General features: G+C 33.9%; 3 protein-coding genes across 9 annotated transcripts; 2 read left to right on the forward strand and 1 right to left on the reverse strand.

The window, feature by feature from the left end:
* Positions 1-2088: 2088 nt before the first annotated feature.
* Positions 2089-4560, forward strand: LOC122307987 (high affinity nitrate transporter 2.7). The gene is given in 2 exon segments (XM_043121133.1): positions 2089-3360; positions 4135-4560. Coding segments are annotated over 2 exon segments (1419 nt in total). The 5' UTR covers positions 2089-2224; the 3' UTR covers positions 4418-4560.
* A 466-nt stretch (positions 4561-5026) lies between these two features.
* LOC122307988 lies at positions 5027-8665 on the reverse strand. Of its 7 annotated transcripts, none has more exons than XR_006241881.1 (8): positions 8364-8664; positions 8137-8256; positions 7256-7345; positions 6907-7097; positions 6234-6281; positions 5972-6101; positions 5778-5863; positions 5278-5494 (listed from the first exon to the last, which is right to left on the reverse strand). XR_006241881.1 is itself a non-coding variant. In XM_043121134.1 (6 exons), exons 1-6 carry the CDS (start codon positions 8455-8457, stop codon positions 5318-5320), a joined length of 720 nt encoding a protein of 239 aa, XP_042977068.1. In that variant the 5' UTR covers positions 8458-8660; the 3' UTR covers positions 5027-5317. The 7 variants fall into 7 exon arrangements, 1 of the variants encoding a protein (XP_042977068.1); XR_006241880.1 differs by having other exon boundaries at positions 5778-5867; XR_006241877.1 differs by having other exon boundaries at positions 5972-6281; positions 8364-8665.
* Positions 8666-11572: 2907 nt separating this feature from the next.
* On the forward strand, positions 11573-17976 carry LOC122307693 (glycosyltransferase BC10). The gene is made up of 11 exons (XM_043120734.1): positions 11573-12206; positions 13076-13189; positions 14134-14234; positions 14462-14533; positions 14770-14851; positions 14986-15066; positions 15845-15883; positions 16076-16141; positions 16711-16860; positions 17357-17485; positions 17602-17976. Exons 1-11 carry the CDS (start codon positions 11988-11990, stop codon positions 17650-17652), a joined length of 1104 nt encoding a protein of 367 aa, XP_042976668.1. The 5' UTR covers positions 11573-11987; the 3' UTR covers positions 17653-17976.
* Positions 17977-18238: the final 262 nt, after the last annotated feature.

Genomic DNA, 18238 nt, shown 5'->3' on the forward strand with positions numbered 1-18238 from the left:
TCTATTGAAAACCTATTTCAACTAGTAAGAGAATAGATAAAGTCAATAATTTAGTCAAAGTAATAAAATCAAGAACAGATAAAGACAAATTTATTCAAACTCTTAAAATTAAAAGACTTTATAAATCTAAGTATGACTTAATCAATAAACGAGATCTTTATAAAAGAAAAATTTAGTTATAAGAATAATTATGTATTAATATGTACATCAATATAATGTAATTAATTAAAAAATAAATTTTATTAAAAATAATATTAATTTAAATTTTAAATATAAAAAAATCAGTATTAATACATAAATTAATGCATAAATTTACTTGTACGTAATAAAATTTATAAAATAATAAAAATTTTACAAATTTATACAGGCTTTCTAGGACTTCTCTATGCACGGATTCTACTACGCACGGTAGCTCCAAAAGCTCTTCTCTCAAAAGATACATCGTATTCAACCTCTAATAACTCGAAATATCGAGAGAATGTGAGACAATGAGATTTGTGTAAAATCACATATCATGGTGGAATTCACTCCCAAATATATAGCTCGTAGATGTATCGACTTGTCATAGATAAATGTGAAGAATACCATATCGATTCCAAATCTATTCTTGTGCAAATTTATGCGTCAACAAGACCCCTACTGGTCAATGGATATATATATATTTCAATATTTACGGGAAAGTTATTATTTTTGGTTTAATGAATTAATGCAGAACTAACAACATTAAGTTATTGAAAATTAGATTTCTCACGAAATTAACAATATACGTACGTTTGAATACTTACTTTTTTGGTATGATTAGTTACTTAATAATTATCTCTTCAAAGTTAGAAGAAAAATGATAGTTATAATTGTGATATGTACAATCATTTTAAAAAAAATAATTTTATAATAATAAATTTATTATTTATTAAAATGATTGTAAATAATAATATATACAATCACTTTTATATATATTTTTATATTATATTAATATGATTGGCAGTATAAATTTTTTTAATACACAATTAATTATATTAATCAAATACTAAAAAATAATACACAAAATTGATTGCGATAGAACTTTTAGAAGAGTTATTGTAAAGGAAAAGTCTGAATGCGTTTTCACGCACCACTTGCGCACGAAACGTGACCTGTCAAAAACTTAAGCGTTGCGTTTTGGCATAGCTGAAATTGAGTCGCTTAATCACGGTCTTTCAAGTCCACAAATCTTTCTCATCCCAAAGTAATTCAATCTCTTCATCCTCAAGCTCTATTTCCTCAAGTTACCGAACTCGAGGAAGGAAGATTTGGAAAAAAAAGAGTTTTGTACGTTGAGGCTCTTCGTGAGGCTTCACCATCACCACCAATACCAAGAAATGGAAAGCTTCGTCGAATGCACTTCATTCTCGGCATGGATGCTTAGAAACTCAGAAGAGTTAAAGGAAAACTTGTTAGCTAAGATTTACATTTAGCGCATTTGACTGATAAATCCAAAAAGAGCAGCCAAAGTTGCTAGCCCCGAAACGGCTTCTATATACTTTCTCTTCACAATCCCCACCACCCGTCATCCCTTCGTTTTGTGCGAAAATCCGAAACCAGTACTGGAAAACACAAAGACCCACCATTATTATTATTAAAGAGCTTCATAAAAAGAAGTTCAAAGAACCTCCATCTGACTCTCTCCTTCTCTCCCTCTCTTCTCAAGGTTAAGCTGAACCCTACTCACTTCATTGAAACCCATTGCTGCTGCCCCCACACATGCGTTTGTTAGTCACTGACGTGGCCGGCTTTGAGCTGTGGCATTAATACAGCTTGTGGAATAAAAAATATGCAAAAGCACATAAAAATTATATATATATATATATATAAAAGATTAACGTGTATTAATTAATAATCACATGGCAAAGGAAAAATAATAATACGCTAGCTCCAACAATATTAATTAACGTCCGCAACCTACGACAACAATTATTAATATAGAAATTCACAAATTTAAATTTTACTTTCTTAAAAGGTAAATATTAAAAGTCCATGTTTCACACCAATATATGTATTTTCCAATGTAATAAAATTAATTATAACGTGTCTGCCATTATATGTTGTTATAATTCTTTTCGAAACATTTGCCCAACTAGCTAGCTAGCAAAGTTGTCTCATGTCTGGCTATGATCAGCCACTATTAGAACATCCTAGTTATTAACAGTCCCACAAAGGTATCCAGTTCCTGAACCTTAATTCTTCCATGGAAGCTGATCAATCCGGAAAAGCACCGACCTTCTCCTTACCTGTCAATGCTGAAGATGATTCAAAAGCCACCGAAATCCGACCTCTCTCGATAGCGCCACCCCACATGCGAGCCTTCCACCTTTCATGGCTCTCTCTCTTCTCCTGCTTCTTCTCCACCTTCTCTATCCCTCCTCTCATCCCCATCATCCGTGAAGACCTCAACCTCACCGACACCGATATCGGCAACGCCGGCATAACTTCCTTTGTCGGCTCCATCTTCTCCCGCTTCGCCATGGGACCTGCATGCGACCTCGTTGGCCCTCGCGTCGCCTCCGCCACGCTCTCTCTCCTCACCGCGCCTGTCATCCTCTCCATGTCTCTCGTATCATCGCCGAAATCGTTCATTCTTATTCGCTTCCTCGTAGGCTTTTCGCTTGCTAACTTCGTAGCCAACCAGTTCTGGATGAGCTCCATGTTCTCCGGCCCCGTCGTCGGGCTTGCCAACTGAGTCGCCGCCGGCTGGGCTAACATGGGCTCGGGCGTCACCCAGTTAGTCATGCCGCTTATATACACTCTCTTCGTATCCTTCCACATGCCATCTTCCACCGCTTGGCGTGCTGCTTTTATCGTCCCTGCAATATTCCAAGTAGTGACAGCAATATTGGTCTTGGTTTATGGCCAAGACCTTCCTTCCGGGAAATACAAACGCTCCAATATTAAGACCCCAAAAGAGAACTTACTGAAAATTCTATGCAATGGGATTAAGAATTACAGAGGGTGGATACTGGCTTTAACATACGGATACTGTTTTGGAGTGGAGCTGACAATAAATAATGTCATAGCGCAGTACTTCTACGACAGGTTTAATGTGAATCTGCAACTGGCTGGGACGATAGCGGCGAGCTTTGGAATAGCCAATTGTTTTTCCCGGCCGATAGGAGGGATGATTTCCGACGAGATGGGGAAGAGGTTTGGAATGAGAGGGAGGCTGTGGGGGCTGTGGGTGGTGCAGACACTGGCGGGGTTGCTGTGTGTGTTACTGGGACGAGTCAATTCTCTGTGGGGTTCCATAATGGTGATGTGTGGTTTCTCTGTTTTCGTTGAAGCCGCAAGTGGTCTCACGTTCGGCGTGGTTCCCTTTGTTTCCAAGAGGTTAGTTTTGCTTGACACGTGAAAATTGGAACATTAAAAAATCCCATGGTCAAGAAGAAAAATATATATATATATATATATATATATATATGTTTGGAACGCTAAACCATTTAAGTTTCTTTAGTATGTATATTTAAATTTCAAAAACTTTTACCATATATGATATTTAAGCTTCGTTTATTGTTAAAGTTGGATAAGATAAGATAAATTAAGATTAAAATTAAAAATTAAATAAAATATTATTTTTATATTATTTTTATATTAAAATTTTTAAAAAAATAAATTATTTATTTTATTTTATATAAAAATTTTAAAAAAATTATAATAATTAAATACGATGAGATATTTTATGAAAATGATCGAGAGCAAATTGTTAAAAAGTCGTTGTCATTTTTTATTATCGTTTATTCAACGTAATATAAAAAGACGATGGATCAAAAAATGATTAATAATAACCTTAAAAATTTAATAAAAAAATATTCAACGGGTAGAAAAATAGAAAATGTCAGTGAGACTAGAAAATTTACTCAACGGGTAGAAAAATAGTGTCGGTACTTCACATTTCTGCAGGCCCCACATAGACTTTACAAGGGTGGCACGAACAAGTTTGTGTATGTGTTTGACACTACTCAAGAACTTTGTTTTGTATTAATCATTTCAAGAGCCCGTTTGTCCTGATCGATAAAACTGAAAGAAGTCTTATTAATTAGAACACAGTACTAGAAAGAGTTTGCGTGGATGATATTTATATACATGTGGTATTAATGCGGGCAGGTCGCTTGGAGTGATATCGGGGATGACAGGGAGTGGGGGAACGGTGGGGGCAGTGGTGACTCAGCTCATGTTGTTTTCAGGCTCAAAGTTCTCGAAGCAGACAGGCATCTCTCTCATGGGGGTTATGATGCTCGTCTGCACTCTTCCAATCACCCTCATCTACTTCCCGCAATGGGGCGGAATGTTTTGCGGCCCTGCAGCCTCTCATCATCAACATCGTCTTCTTCTTCTTCTCATGAAACCCAATATTGCAGATGATGATCATTACCACTTGCTAGAATAAGGTTCCCCCAGCACATTCATGGCATGTATACTTAATTATTCTAAGATAATAATGAAGGAAAAAAGATTTTCTGAATTGGTTCTATCACGAATGAATAAAATTCGAATCTTAATCCATGTGGACAAGAGAGTTCCTATTGCTTGATTGAGATTATCTTCAATGACCCACTTATGAAAGCTTTTTGTCAGTGTACATAGACACATCGATGCACCATCTGTTTCTTTAATATTTTTCACAATCACAATATTTCCTTTTGAAAAGGCAATAAAGACAAGAAGTACTTTTTATAAAACTTTTATGAAAAATGACACAAGTTGTCAAGACATGGAAGTTATAAAAGTAACAGAGGAATATAGTTAGTTCATTGTGACCATTGTTCTGCCGTCTCTAGTGACCTAGTCCGAAGTTTCCACGAAGAAATTTGCTTCTTCACCGATTAATCCTTGGCAATACAAAAATGAAAAGATGTCCTACAAGTATGCATGTAAAAGGCAAAAGAAACAAACGATATGGCTTTCGTAGGAGGGTTCTATCCTGAAGCAGAATGATAGTACTTTTGTAAAGAAAAATAGCAAGAAGCAGAGTGCCTGCTACAGCAAGAACCCAAGATGGCCAAGGCTTAACCAGATAAGCCGCGAACTAAGAGCTGTCTTGAAGACATTCTGTATGCTGCATGTGGTAAGTCTTTACAAGTTTAGTGCAAAAATAAAGAAGACTATGAAAAGAAATAGAAACATCGCTAAATCCGATTACTGCTTAATGGATTTCCGGCTAAGCTCATCTAACTGCCTGCTTTCCTTTCTGTTAATTAACTGTTCTTGTGTTATATGCCAACGACTTACAGTGCTTGACAAAGAAGCTAATGCTAATTATGGTAAATTAACTTGTTCAGTTGTTTTCTCAATAATGCTTCAGAGCTCTATCCCTAACCATGGGAAAGCCCTGAGAAAACAGTCTTGGAAGAGCCCACCAACCTCCCAGAATTCCAACCAAAGTGAACTTTTCTTCTTTCAGTTCGACTCTAGCAATGCAGAGAAGCTTATAGTCTTGAACTTCAACATTTTTAGCGTATAGTGACTGCAAAGCAAAAGATATCAGCTGTGATGCGTGGGTAAAAGCAATCTAATTGTAAAAACACATCCAAGACACTCGAATGAGATTGGAAGTTGATCCACTCACTCCATTCTACCCACAATTATCAAATCTAAATTGTTATAAACCATAAATGCATGCGACCAATTAAGATGTCAATTCAAAGAAGTCATTGAATAATTTCCATGGAAAAATAGGTACAGATCATGGATCAATTGTCGCAGATGATATATAGGTAGGCCAAATTTAGCAATGAATACAAATGTACCTATGTGAAACTGCAGCCTGATAAGCGTTTTGAAAGAGAGAATTGGGAAAACACATCATGTTCTAGCCTTTATCCTGTTTATTCTCCTTTCTTTCCATATAAGCAAGGGCAGAACCGGGAATTAAAAGATGGCAGAAATTTTACAAAAATAAATAATAAGTTAAAACCCTTTTTTTTTGGGGGGGGGGACCAACCTAACACCAACCGAAAATATGGCTGTCATGGAATGGGCATCCAACGGGTGGGGAGTCATGCCCATTTGACATAACTATTGGTAGTACCAACTTCCCTCAATAAGCATGTGTACTTGCAAGCCCAAGTAAACTGTCACAGGCATCCAAAAAAATCTCAAAAGATTCCATATCCAGTACATATATATAACCTTACACGCCATAAAAACTGGAGAAAAGTATTGGAATAAAAAGTCAATGCAAATTGGAAAAAAAATGGGCACACCTTTTTTCTGTACAAGTGAGGCTCTTTGCGCATAGATTGATGACATAACTGCAACATGTAAAGTTTGAAAAATTGAATTATTAAGCTCATCAAGGAATGGTCAAGCATGATCCTTTTTTTTTTCCTATAAAAGTAGTTTTTTTCTTCGAGTTATACGCATATAGGAACAGAGAACAAAGAGTAACTCGTGAGATTTCAACCTCATAACTCAAAAGGGACATATTGTAGTCTATATTTCCTTCACTCAACAAAGCCTTGGTTTCCACTTAAATTCAAAGTAACTGCCCCAATTTAATAAACCATTGATCTACTCCAAGTACGTAGAATCATATCAGCCAGTGAAATTGTCAAGACGACACCAGGGTGGAAAAAATCATAATAGCAAGGATTTTACACAAGAAATTATCGACAATAATGAAAATATCTATCCTATGAGATAACTGCATATTGATGATAATTGATTGTTCGCATTATGTTCAACACAATTAAAAATTTTATTCATTTGTCGAAAATCCACATATTTCTTTAGCTCACTAGTCAAACACCAGGGGATGGATTGCCTCTTGATACACTAGTTTGTGAGTTTCTATACTCTACAAGAGTTTAGAAAGTTTTTTATTGGACTTTCTCTTAAGTCATGAGTACAACAAGGTGAAATGGAATGCATCCTTACCTGACCAACAAAAACATAGACTGAGAGAGGACTAGGATTTGTGCTTAGGAGTAAGAAAATAATTTTGATTGCAATGAGTGCAATAGGATGATCCAAGTTTGTCAACACTGTAAGAAATAAAAAAACGGGTAGCCAGAATTTCTGGGCAAACATCCAGAAGGCCCGTGGATCTTCTTCCTCATCCAAAGCATCTGACATGCGGTGATCATCCAGCAAAATATCAAGATCCACGTTAATGAAAATTTGAAATTCAATGCATGAAAATTAACTATGGGTACAAGTTTAAAAGATGCCGATACCTTAAACATGGAACATATAGCCCATATACTGGTTGATATGTTCTACTCACCATCCATAGCATAAACAACACGAGGCTGAAAGCTTCTTGACCCCATTACAACCGACGCAGCAAGTATGCATCCGATACTTAGCTTATGCCCTACAAGAATGTCATTGCAACAACCATAATATTAAAACAGGTTGTTTATTAAACACATAACATAATATATATATTGCTTATTGCATTAAGGAGGACCTCAGTCGATTCTCAAATGAAGTTAACAAGCAAAGTACAAGCCCAGAAAATAACTGATGTTAACTCTATATAATAAATATTAGTGGTAGCATCTCTAAAACTAGATTAGATGGATAATAACACTGCATTAAACGGACGGGAAATGATAACACCATGTGACCCATCTCATTATGTAAACCATTATCTCCACAAGACACTCCCCTTTGAAATAGTTAAGCTTTGCAACTCTTTCAGTGAATAGGGTAGGTGCAGTGCAGGGCTAAAGTATATTTTCCCAGTAGATACGAGTTCCATTATCCCCGCACGAACACGAACATTATCAGAATAGCGTAGTAACGAAACCTAAACATGATGAAAATTACATCATCTACGTGCTTGGTTATATATTCAGATTCTGAACATGGGAAGTTCAACTTGTGAAACTTAAATTGGGGACGCGCCCACTTCCATGGTTGGATTAAAAAAAGATACGCAACGTGGGAAATTCTTCAAAAGCCTTCGAAATGTAACCCAAGATACGGAACCACAAGATTTTGCATTAACAGAACAATTTATAATATTGAATAAAAAAAAAGATAAACAACCTTACAATTTATATGCAGCAAGCACTTGACTTTCACGCTGTATCGTTAAGACTGAATGAAAATGATGCAAAATTTTGACTTAAATCAAATAGAAGATTTAGAGCGAATTACCTGAAAAACAGAAATATTTTCTCCGTGGGATTAATTGACGCTCAAATGCCGACACACGGTTGCGAAAAACAGGTTCAAGGGCCTTTATCAACGTCTTTAAAGGTTCAAATTTGGCATAATCTGCGAGAAAGTAATGGAACGCAAAGAAAATTAAGAAAGCGATCAAGAATTGTCAGGAGACAAATTTTACGAGGGAAATACACGGAGAGAAAGAGAGACAAACTCACAGGATTTTCTGGAATGACAGATTCGTGGATAAGACGAGGTTATCACCGTAATAGATTGTCTGATCGGACGGAGAAATTTGGTGGTGTGCGCCATTTTCACAGTACCGGCTCCGGTTCCGAAGGGCCTTTCCTTCCTTCAAAGGCGCCCCCACCCACAAATCCACAATGGATCCAAAATGGATCTTTCGGACCAACAAAGCGAATCTACCTTAGAAGTAATGACAATTATTTCATGTTAAAAGAAAAACGAGGAAACCATCGTCGTTTTGCTTTACCATATTCATCAGGATCAAGTATGTTTTCTAATATATAGAGCAATATCTATTTTTCTTCTACAATATTTGTAAGTTGAAGAAATATAAATATAAAATAATTCCTACTATATTTATTAAATATTTAATATTACTTTTGAAAAAACCTACAAACAAACGGCTACAGACACTGTAGAATTGAAAAATATCATATTCATAGTGATCTTAATCATTATTTTCTTACCATTTCTTTATGTGATGTCAAATAATTCAATGCTAAGTAATGAATAATAAATTATTTTTTAAAATTATTTAATATTAAATTATAAAATTATTTAATAAAAATGATAATTAGCACTTATCATGTCGAATTAAACAGATACATGAAACGTGAATTTAATTAAAAAGTTAAAAACCCCCATGATAATGAAAAATAAAAGACTGTAAATTGGGACAGTCGCAAAGCAAGAAAAGCCCATGAAAACTAAAACCCATATAAAGCCCAAACCTAACACCGAAAGAGCCTTCAAAACAAGATTCAACGTTGCACTTCATTACCATATGAGCTGGCTCCACAATTGGGTGCCCAGCTTGGTCTCTAGACAAGCCCACGAACTCATCTGAAAATTCGTGTTAGAGAAAGTAACGAGCCCAATACTTCGTGCTATTTGTGATTGCGGTAAAAAAATATAATTTATAATTTTAGAACTTATAAGTTATAATTTAAATAATAAATTTTATTATTAAAAAATTATTTACAATTTAATAACTGCACTTTCAAATATATTACATTTTTAAAAAAATAAATTAAAAAAATATTTTCTGAGGTAGAATTGATGATCATTTAATTTTTAAAAAATTATAATCATATCCTTAAAAGTTTGAAAGTTGTATTTATCTAAAAGTTGTATAGATATTTTCGTTCATTGACAAATTTTTTAAAATTTGAACTACATTCTAAATTATCTAAAAAAGTACGAATGAGGAAAAATGTCAAAACATATCTTAAAAAGTATTTTAATATATAACACAAAAATAACCTAATTTTCTATTAAATAATTTTTAAGAATATTTAAATACTTTTTAAGACTCATAATGCAATCCAAAACAAATCTTAAAAACCAAACCAAGTTTACATTCACTTTTCTATATATGAAATTATGAATAGAGTTTTACCATGTCGCGTACTAATCTACGTATTAATACTGAGTCATTTATATTCAAAATTTAAATTAGTATTATTTTTAATAAAATTTATTTTTTTATCAATCATATTAAATTTATGGACATATTAATACACAGTTATACTTCCAACTAAATTTTTCCTTATAAATAAGCTAAGCCCACAAAAACAATTAGGCTTATTCTCCAAAATAAAAACTAGAAAAAAGTACCAAAAGTTACTGCAGTGGGCAACTTCTCTTTCTAGCAGGACAGTTAGGTATGGTTTGAATTCAGAAATTAGGTGAGACGATACAATATAAAATAGTTTTAGATGAATTGAACAAAATACTGTTATTAATGTTTTGAAATTTAAAAATATTGAATTAATTATTATATTTTATGTAAAAATTTAACAAAATTATAATGATAAGATAAAATAAAATAAGTTGAAAAGATTCTTGAATCTAAAATTAGGCTAAAACTTATTAGCATCGTGAAAACGAGACTAATAAATAAATGGAAAGACTAACTAAACACAGTTTTAAAGAACTTAACCTTTGCACACTCATTTAAACAATAAATAAATATAAATTTTATTTTTATTCATTATTTTAAAAAGAACTAGCGAGATTTATACATCTAACACTGTAAATAATATTATATAAAAGAATAATAAATATTCGGAGGGCGACGTTGGACTGAACCTAGCTCTGGTCGTTTTCCATTTCATAACACGTGTTTCAGCTTCCATAGTCAAATATTATCGGTAGGTGAATTGCTTGCATCTTAAAATACCACAAATGCTTAACTAATGGAATTGCTCATGGTGGAGAGTCCCAACAAAGCTAATCATTGTTGAAGTAAACAACCTTTATTGGTGGTTCTTCCATACCTCTCGCTGTCCCTCACCATTCCAATAAATATAAGCCATTTTTTCATTTTTACATGTCTATATGTATTTGTGCGTGTGTGTATATATACATATATATATTATCTGGTGTCATATTATAAAATCTATTTGTAAAATGCAACCATCCTCATTTTTATTTATTATAAACTTATTAAAAACTTTAATCATAAAAAAATTATATGCAGATAAACATACACACTAATACGGTTTAATGTAATATATTAAATTGTAAAGTATATGTCTATATGAAGTTGCGGGAAGAGTCTTAAAAAGTGTTTAGATAACTTCAACAACTTTTTAATGCAAAAAAATTAAGCTGTTTGAATGTTGCATATTAAAGTATTTTTAATTTTAAATAAGTTAAAAAGTACGTTTGAGGAATATCATCATTTTTTCAAATTTGTGTTTTTAAATAATGTGAAACATAATTTGAATTTTCAAAAAACTATTAATAGATAAAAATATTCATACTACTTTAAGATAATTATAACTTTCAAACTATTAAGAATATGGTCATAGTCTTTAAAAATTTAAATAATCGTAATGTCTATATAAAAAATGACTTTTTAATTTATTTCCAAATAAACATAAAATATTTAAAAGAATTTTAAACATATAGTTGTTAAATAATAAATAAATTTTTAATAATAAAATTTATTATTTAAATTATAAGTTATGACTCTAAAGACATAAGTTATATTTTTTACTATAATATTAAATATACATTTAATATAACTTACGAAATTATATTAATTTATGAATTTATTTTTAGATAATTTATTCATAATTTACTCGTCAAATTATAAGGAAGTTTTTATTTTGGGAGATTTTATTTAATAAAAGGGTACATTTCAATGATTTCGTGGTTATTTCACGCAACCATCCAAACACAACAGACTGCTTTCGACACCTAACTGAAAAGATAAAAAGGAAGAAAGAGAGAGGAAGGAATCTCGCTCAGTCGCTCGCCAAGCGAGGTCGTTCGCTAAGCTTCACTTCAACTCTTGCAGTCTTCTCAGTGCTATCTCCAAGTCTCATTCATTTCCATTCATATTCTCTCCGAAATCAAGCTCCACGAGATTCTCGATCACCTTTTGCTTTCCCCTCCTCTCACTCAATCAGAAAGCTTCACATGCTTTGTCGTTTCCTCTCTCTCTTCACGCAGTTTTCAGGGAATCCCAATTCCCACGGCTCGAATCTTCGAATTTCGTTTTTCGTCTCCAACTATGCATCTTGAACTGAAAGGCGATGATTATAGGAGTTTCTCCATGCCCTAAATCAAGTGAAAGCAGCAGCTAAATGAAGCGAAAAGTTCCCCAGCAGAAATCTCATAATTATAAATGGAGGAGGAAGCTTTTGGCGGCGATATTGCTAGGGTTTTGTTTCGTAACTTTCATGTTGTTGATGCAGAGTCAGTACAGTCGGATCATGATGCAGATGCCGGTGCCGAAGATCGCATTCATGTTCATCGCCCGGAATCGGATTCCTTTGGACTTGGTTTGGGATGCATTCTTTCAGGTATTGTTTAAATGGATATCCTTTGGTCATTTCACTAATGGTAACTGGTTTTTTTTTTTTTTTTGAGAGAGAATAGTAACTGTTGTATTACTATAATTTCCATTCTGGTTCATGTGGCATTGGTTTACTTTTATGGCGGTCTTTTTTTTATTAAACGCCGCTATAAGGCCCATAATTGTTATATACTACGACGTTTTCTTGTGGCAGTCGCCGTTGATGTTGCACGGCTGCATTTGTTATTATTATTTTTTTAACGGCGTAATAATTGCGAATTTCATTGGAAATATAGCGCTTGAATCGCAAGGAAAATTACTAGAGAAAAAAAACAATTAAGAAGAATTCATGGCGTTTTTCTTCCCTACTTTTTTTTTATCGGTAAATAAAATTTTATTGATCATGAAAATAGCCAAAACCCAAGTACACGGGTCATATACAAGAGCAGCTCCTAGAAGTGATGTTCTAGTGATACAAGAAATTCGTTAATGGTCATGCCATTAAAATCAATTACAGTCGACCATTAGAACAAGGTGTTAAAAAAGAAAGTTCTAAGTTCATCCAATGACTGCTCTCGATCTTCGAAGTTTGGCTTGTTCCTCTCCCTCCAAAGACACCACCATAGACATATCGGAACCATCTTCCAAATTGCAGCAATCTGAGAACTGCCTTGAAGATATGATTTCCACTTCGCTTCATGTGGCATTAGTTTATACAGTACCAATTTAGCTGTGTTACTTTATTACTTACATGTTTTTTTTTTTGGGTATAACCAATTATATGTTTTTCATATGGATAATTGTATAGAAGCTCGTGCGTGTAAATATGAGTTATATCTACATGTGTATTAAAGAAGGAATTATCTTGTTTTGCAGGGAGGGGAGAACAAGTTTTCGATTTATGTTCACTCCAGGCCCGGGTTTCTGTTCAACAAGGCAACAACAAGATCTGCCTATTTTTTTAATCGTCAAGTTAATGACAGTATACAGGTGCTCATTCCTCTCATGGAATCTTAAAATAGAAACTACAAGCCGATTTTTTTTTTTTTCCAAGTAGTTAGCACATCAAAAGAGAAATTTTTAGGGAGACAAAAGGTTTCTGCAAGAGCTCAAAGCCACAACGTTTCCTTGAGGAATTCCACAAGTGTTTAAACTACTATATCTTTCATTATTGATTGTTAAGCTAACAGCATCCACTTGTTTGTGCCCCAACTGAATTTTATTGTTTTCTTGGCCGCTTTTGACTCCACTTTTGATCGCAAGTGTAAGCACATGTGCACCCTTCTGTGCATATCATCATGTATTGGAGATGATGACTACAGTATAGGGATCTCCATATATAAAATGCACTTGTGAATGATGGCACGTTAATGTTTTATCCTGTATCCTAGTTGTGACTACACTAAATGCTTCCTGTAACTCTTTACATTAAGTGTGGTGGCTCACTTGGCTGTTGCTGCAATGTCTATGCATTTCAAAAGATGGATTTGAGAAGTGTGTTTTTGTGTGTATATGTGGAGCTGCCTACTTATCTGGTCCCGAAGATGACAACTATACTTTCTGGTGAGGGACCTCACTAGTTTGTGTCTTGCACCTTACATGCTGTAGAGCAGTTAACGGTTTGAATCCATGTTTTGTGTTTGTTAGACATTGCTCAAACAAGAAAATATGCAAGATTAGGTGTTAAAACAATACATTTTTATTTAATTTGGAAGAACGGTTGCAATGGCTCATTGATATAATGATTAATTTCTTATAAAATGCACATAGCGTTAAAATTACTATTTGTTATAGCGTAGATTAGATGTGAATTTAATTAATATGCTTTATGCATCGTCTTGGTTTGGTTCATTATGAAATTTGATCAAATATAAATCTTTACTTTACTATCTTTTTTTTGTGTGATACTATTCAGTCATATTGTTATTCACCAGGTAGATTGGGGTGAGTCCAGCATGATTGTGGCAGAGCGTATATTACTTAAGCATGCACTTGAGGATCCTTTCAATGATCGCTTTCTGTTTCTCTCAGACAGGTGATGATTGATCACAATATTGGTTTGTAGTATTTACTGTGCATATTTTCATATTTGAGTTGCATCGAACAGATTTTTAACATTTTTCATTATGTTTGCATGTTTAATTGGTTAATAGATGTTGGTTCAGTTAATGGACCAAAATCTTTTGTTAGTTATTGTAAAGTAGTAGATGGCTATGGTTCTGCTTTTTCCATCTAACAACAGCTCAGTTGATCTCATCTCAGCTGCATACCTCTATACAACTTCAGCTACATATATGACTATATCATGTCCACACCAAGTAGTTTTGTAGACAGGTGAGCGGTCTAGTCCTTAAACAGATATATCTATCTCTATGTTTATCCACATGCATACAGATAATGAATTCCATCTCCTCTTATGTTTTGGGTTTGGGCGTGTTATTCGCCAAAGCTTCTATGAAGGGTGATCCAAGCTTCTTACAAATTATGCTTAAATGCATTCTCAAATCTTTGAAAATTGTGCATTGACCGTACTTGCTAATATATTTCCGACAATTAAATGCTGGAAGCAGTTTTGCTGATACAAAAGAGGGCCGCTACAATCCAAAAATGGCTCCTGTTATTCCAGTTCTTAACTGGAGGAAAGGATCTCAGGTAAGATCAGTTTATGGAATATTGCTTCTTGAAATTCAATAAAAAGCTAGAAACAGAATCAAATACAGTGCTTGAAATTTTCAAGTAGATAAGCTGTCTTGTCTCACTTCTGTCTTTGCTTTGTCCTCTTGCAGTGGGTTGTTCTGACTAGAAAGCATGCAGAGGTTGTTGTGGGGGACAATACTGTGTTTCCCATGTTTCAACAGCATTGCAAGGTAAGTTATCTTCGTACTATCATTTGTAACTATGTAAATGTGAGGAGAGTGATGCCTTACAAGCTTAATAAATTGGAGCTGTGTAAGCTCACACAACTTCATGATATTATCATAAGCTGTCATCTTACTATTGGTATTGTCAAAAGATGGTGACTCTTTATAATCGGAAAAAATGGCATAATGTACATATTTCCCTTTTAAAAATGAGGTTATGTTAAATCAACCACATTGGTATTTGGACATTCTGTTTACTGGGAAGACCGCCCTCAATGAAAACTATGTGGCTATAGATTTGGTTTCCCTTAGTGCACGAGGTATATGGCTGTGTACTCTTTTTAGCTTTTACTGTTTGAGACACAAAAATATGAAGCTTTTTCCACAATGTTATGAAGTTCTATAATTTTCACTTATCAAAAAAAAAAAAAAAATGAAGTTCTATAATTTTCAGCTATCCTCTGTCCATCACATTACCAGTCAGATCTGGACAAAGGAAAAACTTCAGTATTTTTGGTGTAAATGGCAGGCAGGTCTATATTGTCCATTGTCCATATTATGCAAGTAAATGGAAACTGTTTGAGGGAGAGGGGCATTAATTTGTGTCTCTTCCTGTTCCTTTCCTAGATAGCTTTGGATATTATAAATTATAAATTTTTATTTATTTTTTTGGTCAGTAAATTTAAACTTTAAAAAAGTTTTTTTCCTTTATCAATGGTATGTAGTTTTACATGTTCCTTTTTTTTCTTTTTTCTTTTTTTTTCCTTTTTTATCAATAATGCAGAGAAAGTCACTACCTGAGTTTTGGCGGGACCAGCCTCTTGTAAGTTATTTTTATTTTAGCAGTTATCTTTTCCAACATCATTTCTCATATTTACAATGTGTAAAATCTATATGCTAGCATGCTGACCAAAAAATTATTTTAAAAATTGATATTGAGGTCAAATATATTTTATCAGTAACTTCTATTAATTGTTTGCAATAGATGAATTTTAGTAGTTCTTTCCATGTGCAGCCTACTGATACTTCCAAGGAGCATAATTGTATACCAGATGAACATTATGTTCAGACATTACTGGCTGTAAGATAAATTCTGAGCCTCACCTATCTCGATAGCTTTAGACTCATTTAAATTACGAGGGCTAGTGAACTTTCAGATTATAAAATATGATGTTGGCAACCACTTTGGACATATATTTGCTCTCTGTTTCTCTGTTACGTAGACGCATAAATATATTATAAAACTAAAACAGGGAGTCAAATGCTGAGCTGATACTTTGTTTCATAAATATTTTTTTTATATGCAACTTTTTTTCATAAATATTTATGTCATGATGATTGGATGCGCAAGTATTTACAATTGATCAAAATTAAATGTGGTATTTAAAATCAGATAAGATGCTGAAATAGACCAGCATTAGTAAGCCCACTTTGTGTCTTATAATGTGTTTCTTATTGTTTGTTCTTCTACTGCCATCACTAAAGGTTTTATGAAATATTTTCTGGTTCTTAAACCATCTATCTGCACTCCATTTCAATCAGTGCATGAGAATTCGATTTAAAGAAAATGGAGTATGGAGTTTGAGGGGCTAAAAAGGGATTGTCAACATGATTACACGTCTTACAGTTCCTTTATCTATTGAATTTCAGCAAGAAGGCCTTGAAGGAGAAGTCACACGAAGATCACTGACATACAGTTCATGGGATCTCTCATCCTCCAAAGACCATGAACGTCGTGGATGGCATCCGGTGACTTACAAGTTTTCAGATGCTACTCCCATGCTTATCCAATCTATAAAGGTATTGCTTCCCTGGCTTTGCAAGACATCCTTTGATAAGTCTCATATTATAGTAGATTTCATTCCTTGTATCTATCTCAAGGCTGTGTTTTGTATTAGATAAGCACGGCTTAGGGAAAATCTTAGCCGTTGTGAAAACCTACTTTACCAAGGGCTTTGTGGTCCAATATTAAATTTAATTGATTGAAAATACCATGGTTCTCCAAGATTGAGAAAAATAAATAAACTCTCTTCAGATGTTTTTTTCACCTTATAGAATGCAAGGCTAATTTTTATGTAAATCATCATGTGTATATACTTCATACTTCTGTGTTAGGGGGACAAGAAAAAGATTGGCCTGTTTACCGTTTTCATCGACGAGAAATTAAGTTTATGTGGAACATTAGATCTCAGTATATCTGTTATATTCCCTGTACGAGTAAAATTCAATATTTCCTTGAGAGACTATTAAACAACGTATAGAAGGGGCATGGTAAAAAATTTGATGACTTATACAGGACACAGATAATATCTATTATGAGACTGAATACCGAAGAGAGTGGTGCAGTAGCAAGGGGAAACCATCCCCATGCTTTCTTTTTGCAAGAAAATTCACTCGGCCTGCTGCTCTCCGGCTTCTTAATATGGTAGGTTTCGTATCTATGCACTATTAAGATGAATTGTTGGCAAATAAATCAGATTCAGTTGCCTTGATATTTTTTAACTTCCATTCTTTTTCTTGTTGACGTTTTCTGTTGGACAGTCTCTGCTGGGAGCTTTCAATGAAGCAACAAGGAAATCTAGTCTATGGTAAAGTAGATATCCGTTGTAAGTTTAATGTAGCTAAAATTAGTAGTCTTAACCCATAATGAATAGAGTTCTGTTACTTCTGTAATCTGCATCGAAAAATAGAGGGATTTGTAAATTGTGGAGGCAAATGAGAATTAAAAAATAAGAAGAAAAAAAGGAGCAAAACCATTTAAATGTGGCGTGTGTAATATGTTTTTAGCTATATAAATCAAACGAAAAGGGAAATGTCATTGTAGTTTCTAGTTCAAATCTCTCAACAGCTTCATCAGACAGTTGATAGGAAGGATCTTGCACAATAACAACCTTGCCCCATCTTTTAGGTGCATTATTTCTTTGACCAAAGTAAGTAGGCCGAGCGCATGGCTAAACATAGGGATTGCATTTTGAGTTGCGGGGGAGGTCGAAACTGGCAATGGGTTTTTTCGTTCATGTGCATTGGGTCAAACAGAGAATTGTATGAACATTAATATGGGCTTTTTGGCGAACTTTATTCAAATGCTAAAGTTGGGCTATTGAAGCCTGTATTACAGTGCACACCCGAATACGATAATACGAAAGATTGGAAATAAGGTTTGGATGTTGAAGAGATA

This window comes from Carya illinoinensis, chromosome 4 (assembly GCF_018687715.1).
Source record: "Carya illinoinensis cultivar Pawnee chromosome 4, C.illinoinensisPawnee_v1, whole genome shotgun sequence".
Lineage (NCBI taxonomy): Eukaryota > Viridiplantae > Streptophyta > Magnoliopsida > Fagales > Juglandaceae > Carya > Carya illinoinensis.

Excerpts from the sequence above, each read along its gene's own strand:
- LOC122307693 (XM_043120734.1), top strand. The coding sequence starts at position 11,988 with ATGAAGCGAAAAGTTCCCCAGCAGAAATCTCATAATTATAAATGGAGG. Across the intron at positions 13,190-14,133 it reads AAGTTAATGACAGTATACAG|GTAGATTGGGGTGAGTCCAG; the intron begins GTGCTCATTCCT and ends GTTATTCACCAG. Across the intron at positions 15,884-16,075 it reads TTTGGCGGGACCAGCCTCTT|CCTACTGATACTTCCAAGGA; the intron begins GTAAGTTATTTT and ends TTCCATGTGCAG.
- LOC122307988 (XM_043121134.1), bottom strand. The coding sequence starts at position 8,457 with ATGGCGCACACCACCAAATTTCTCCGTCCGATCAGACAATCTATTACG. Across the intron at positions 7,098-7,255 it reads TGTTGTTTATGCTATGGATG|ATGCTTTGGATGAGGAAGAA; the intron begins GTGAGTAGAACA and ends ACCGCATGTCAG. Across the intron at positions 6,282-6,906 it reads TCTATGTTTTTGTTGGTCAG|TTATGTCATCAATCTATGCG; the intron begins GTAAGGATGCAT and ends TACATGTTGCAG.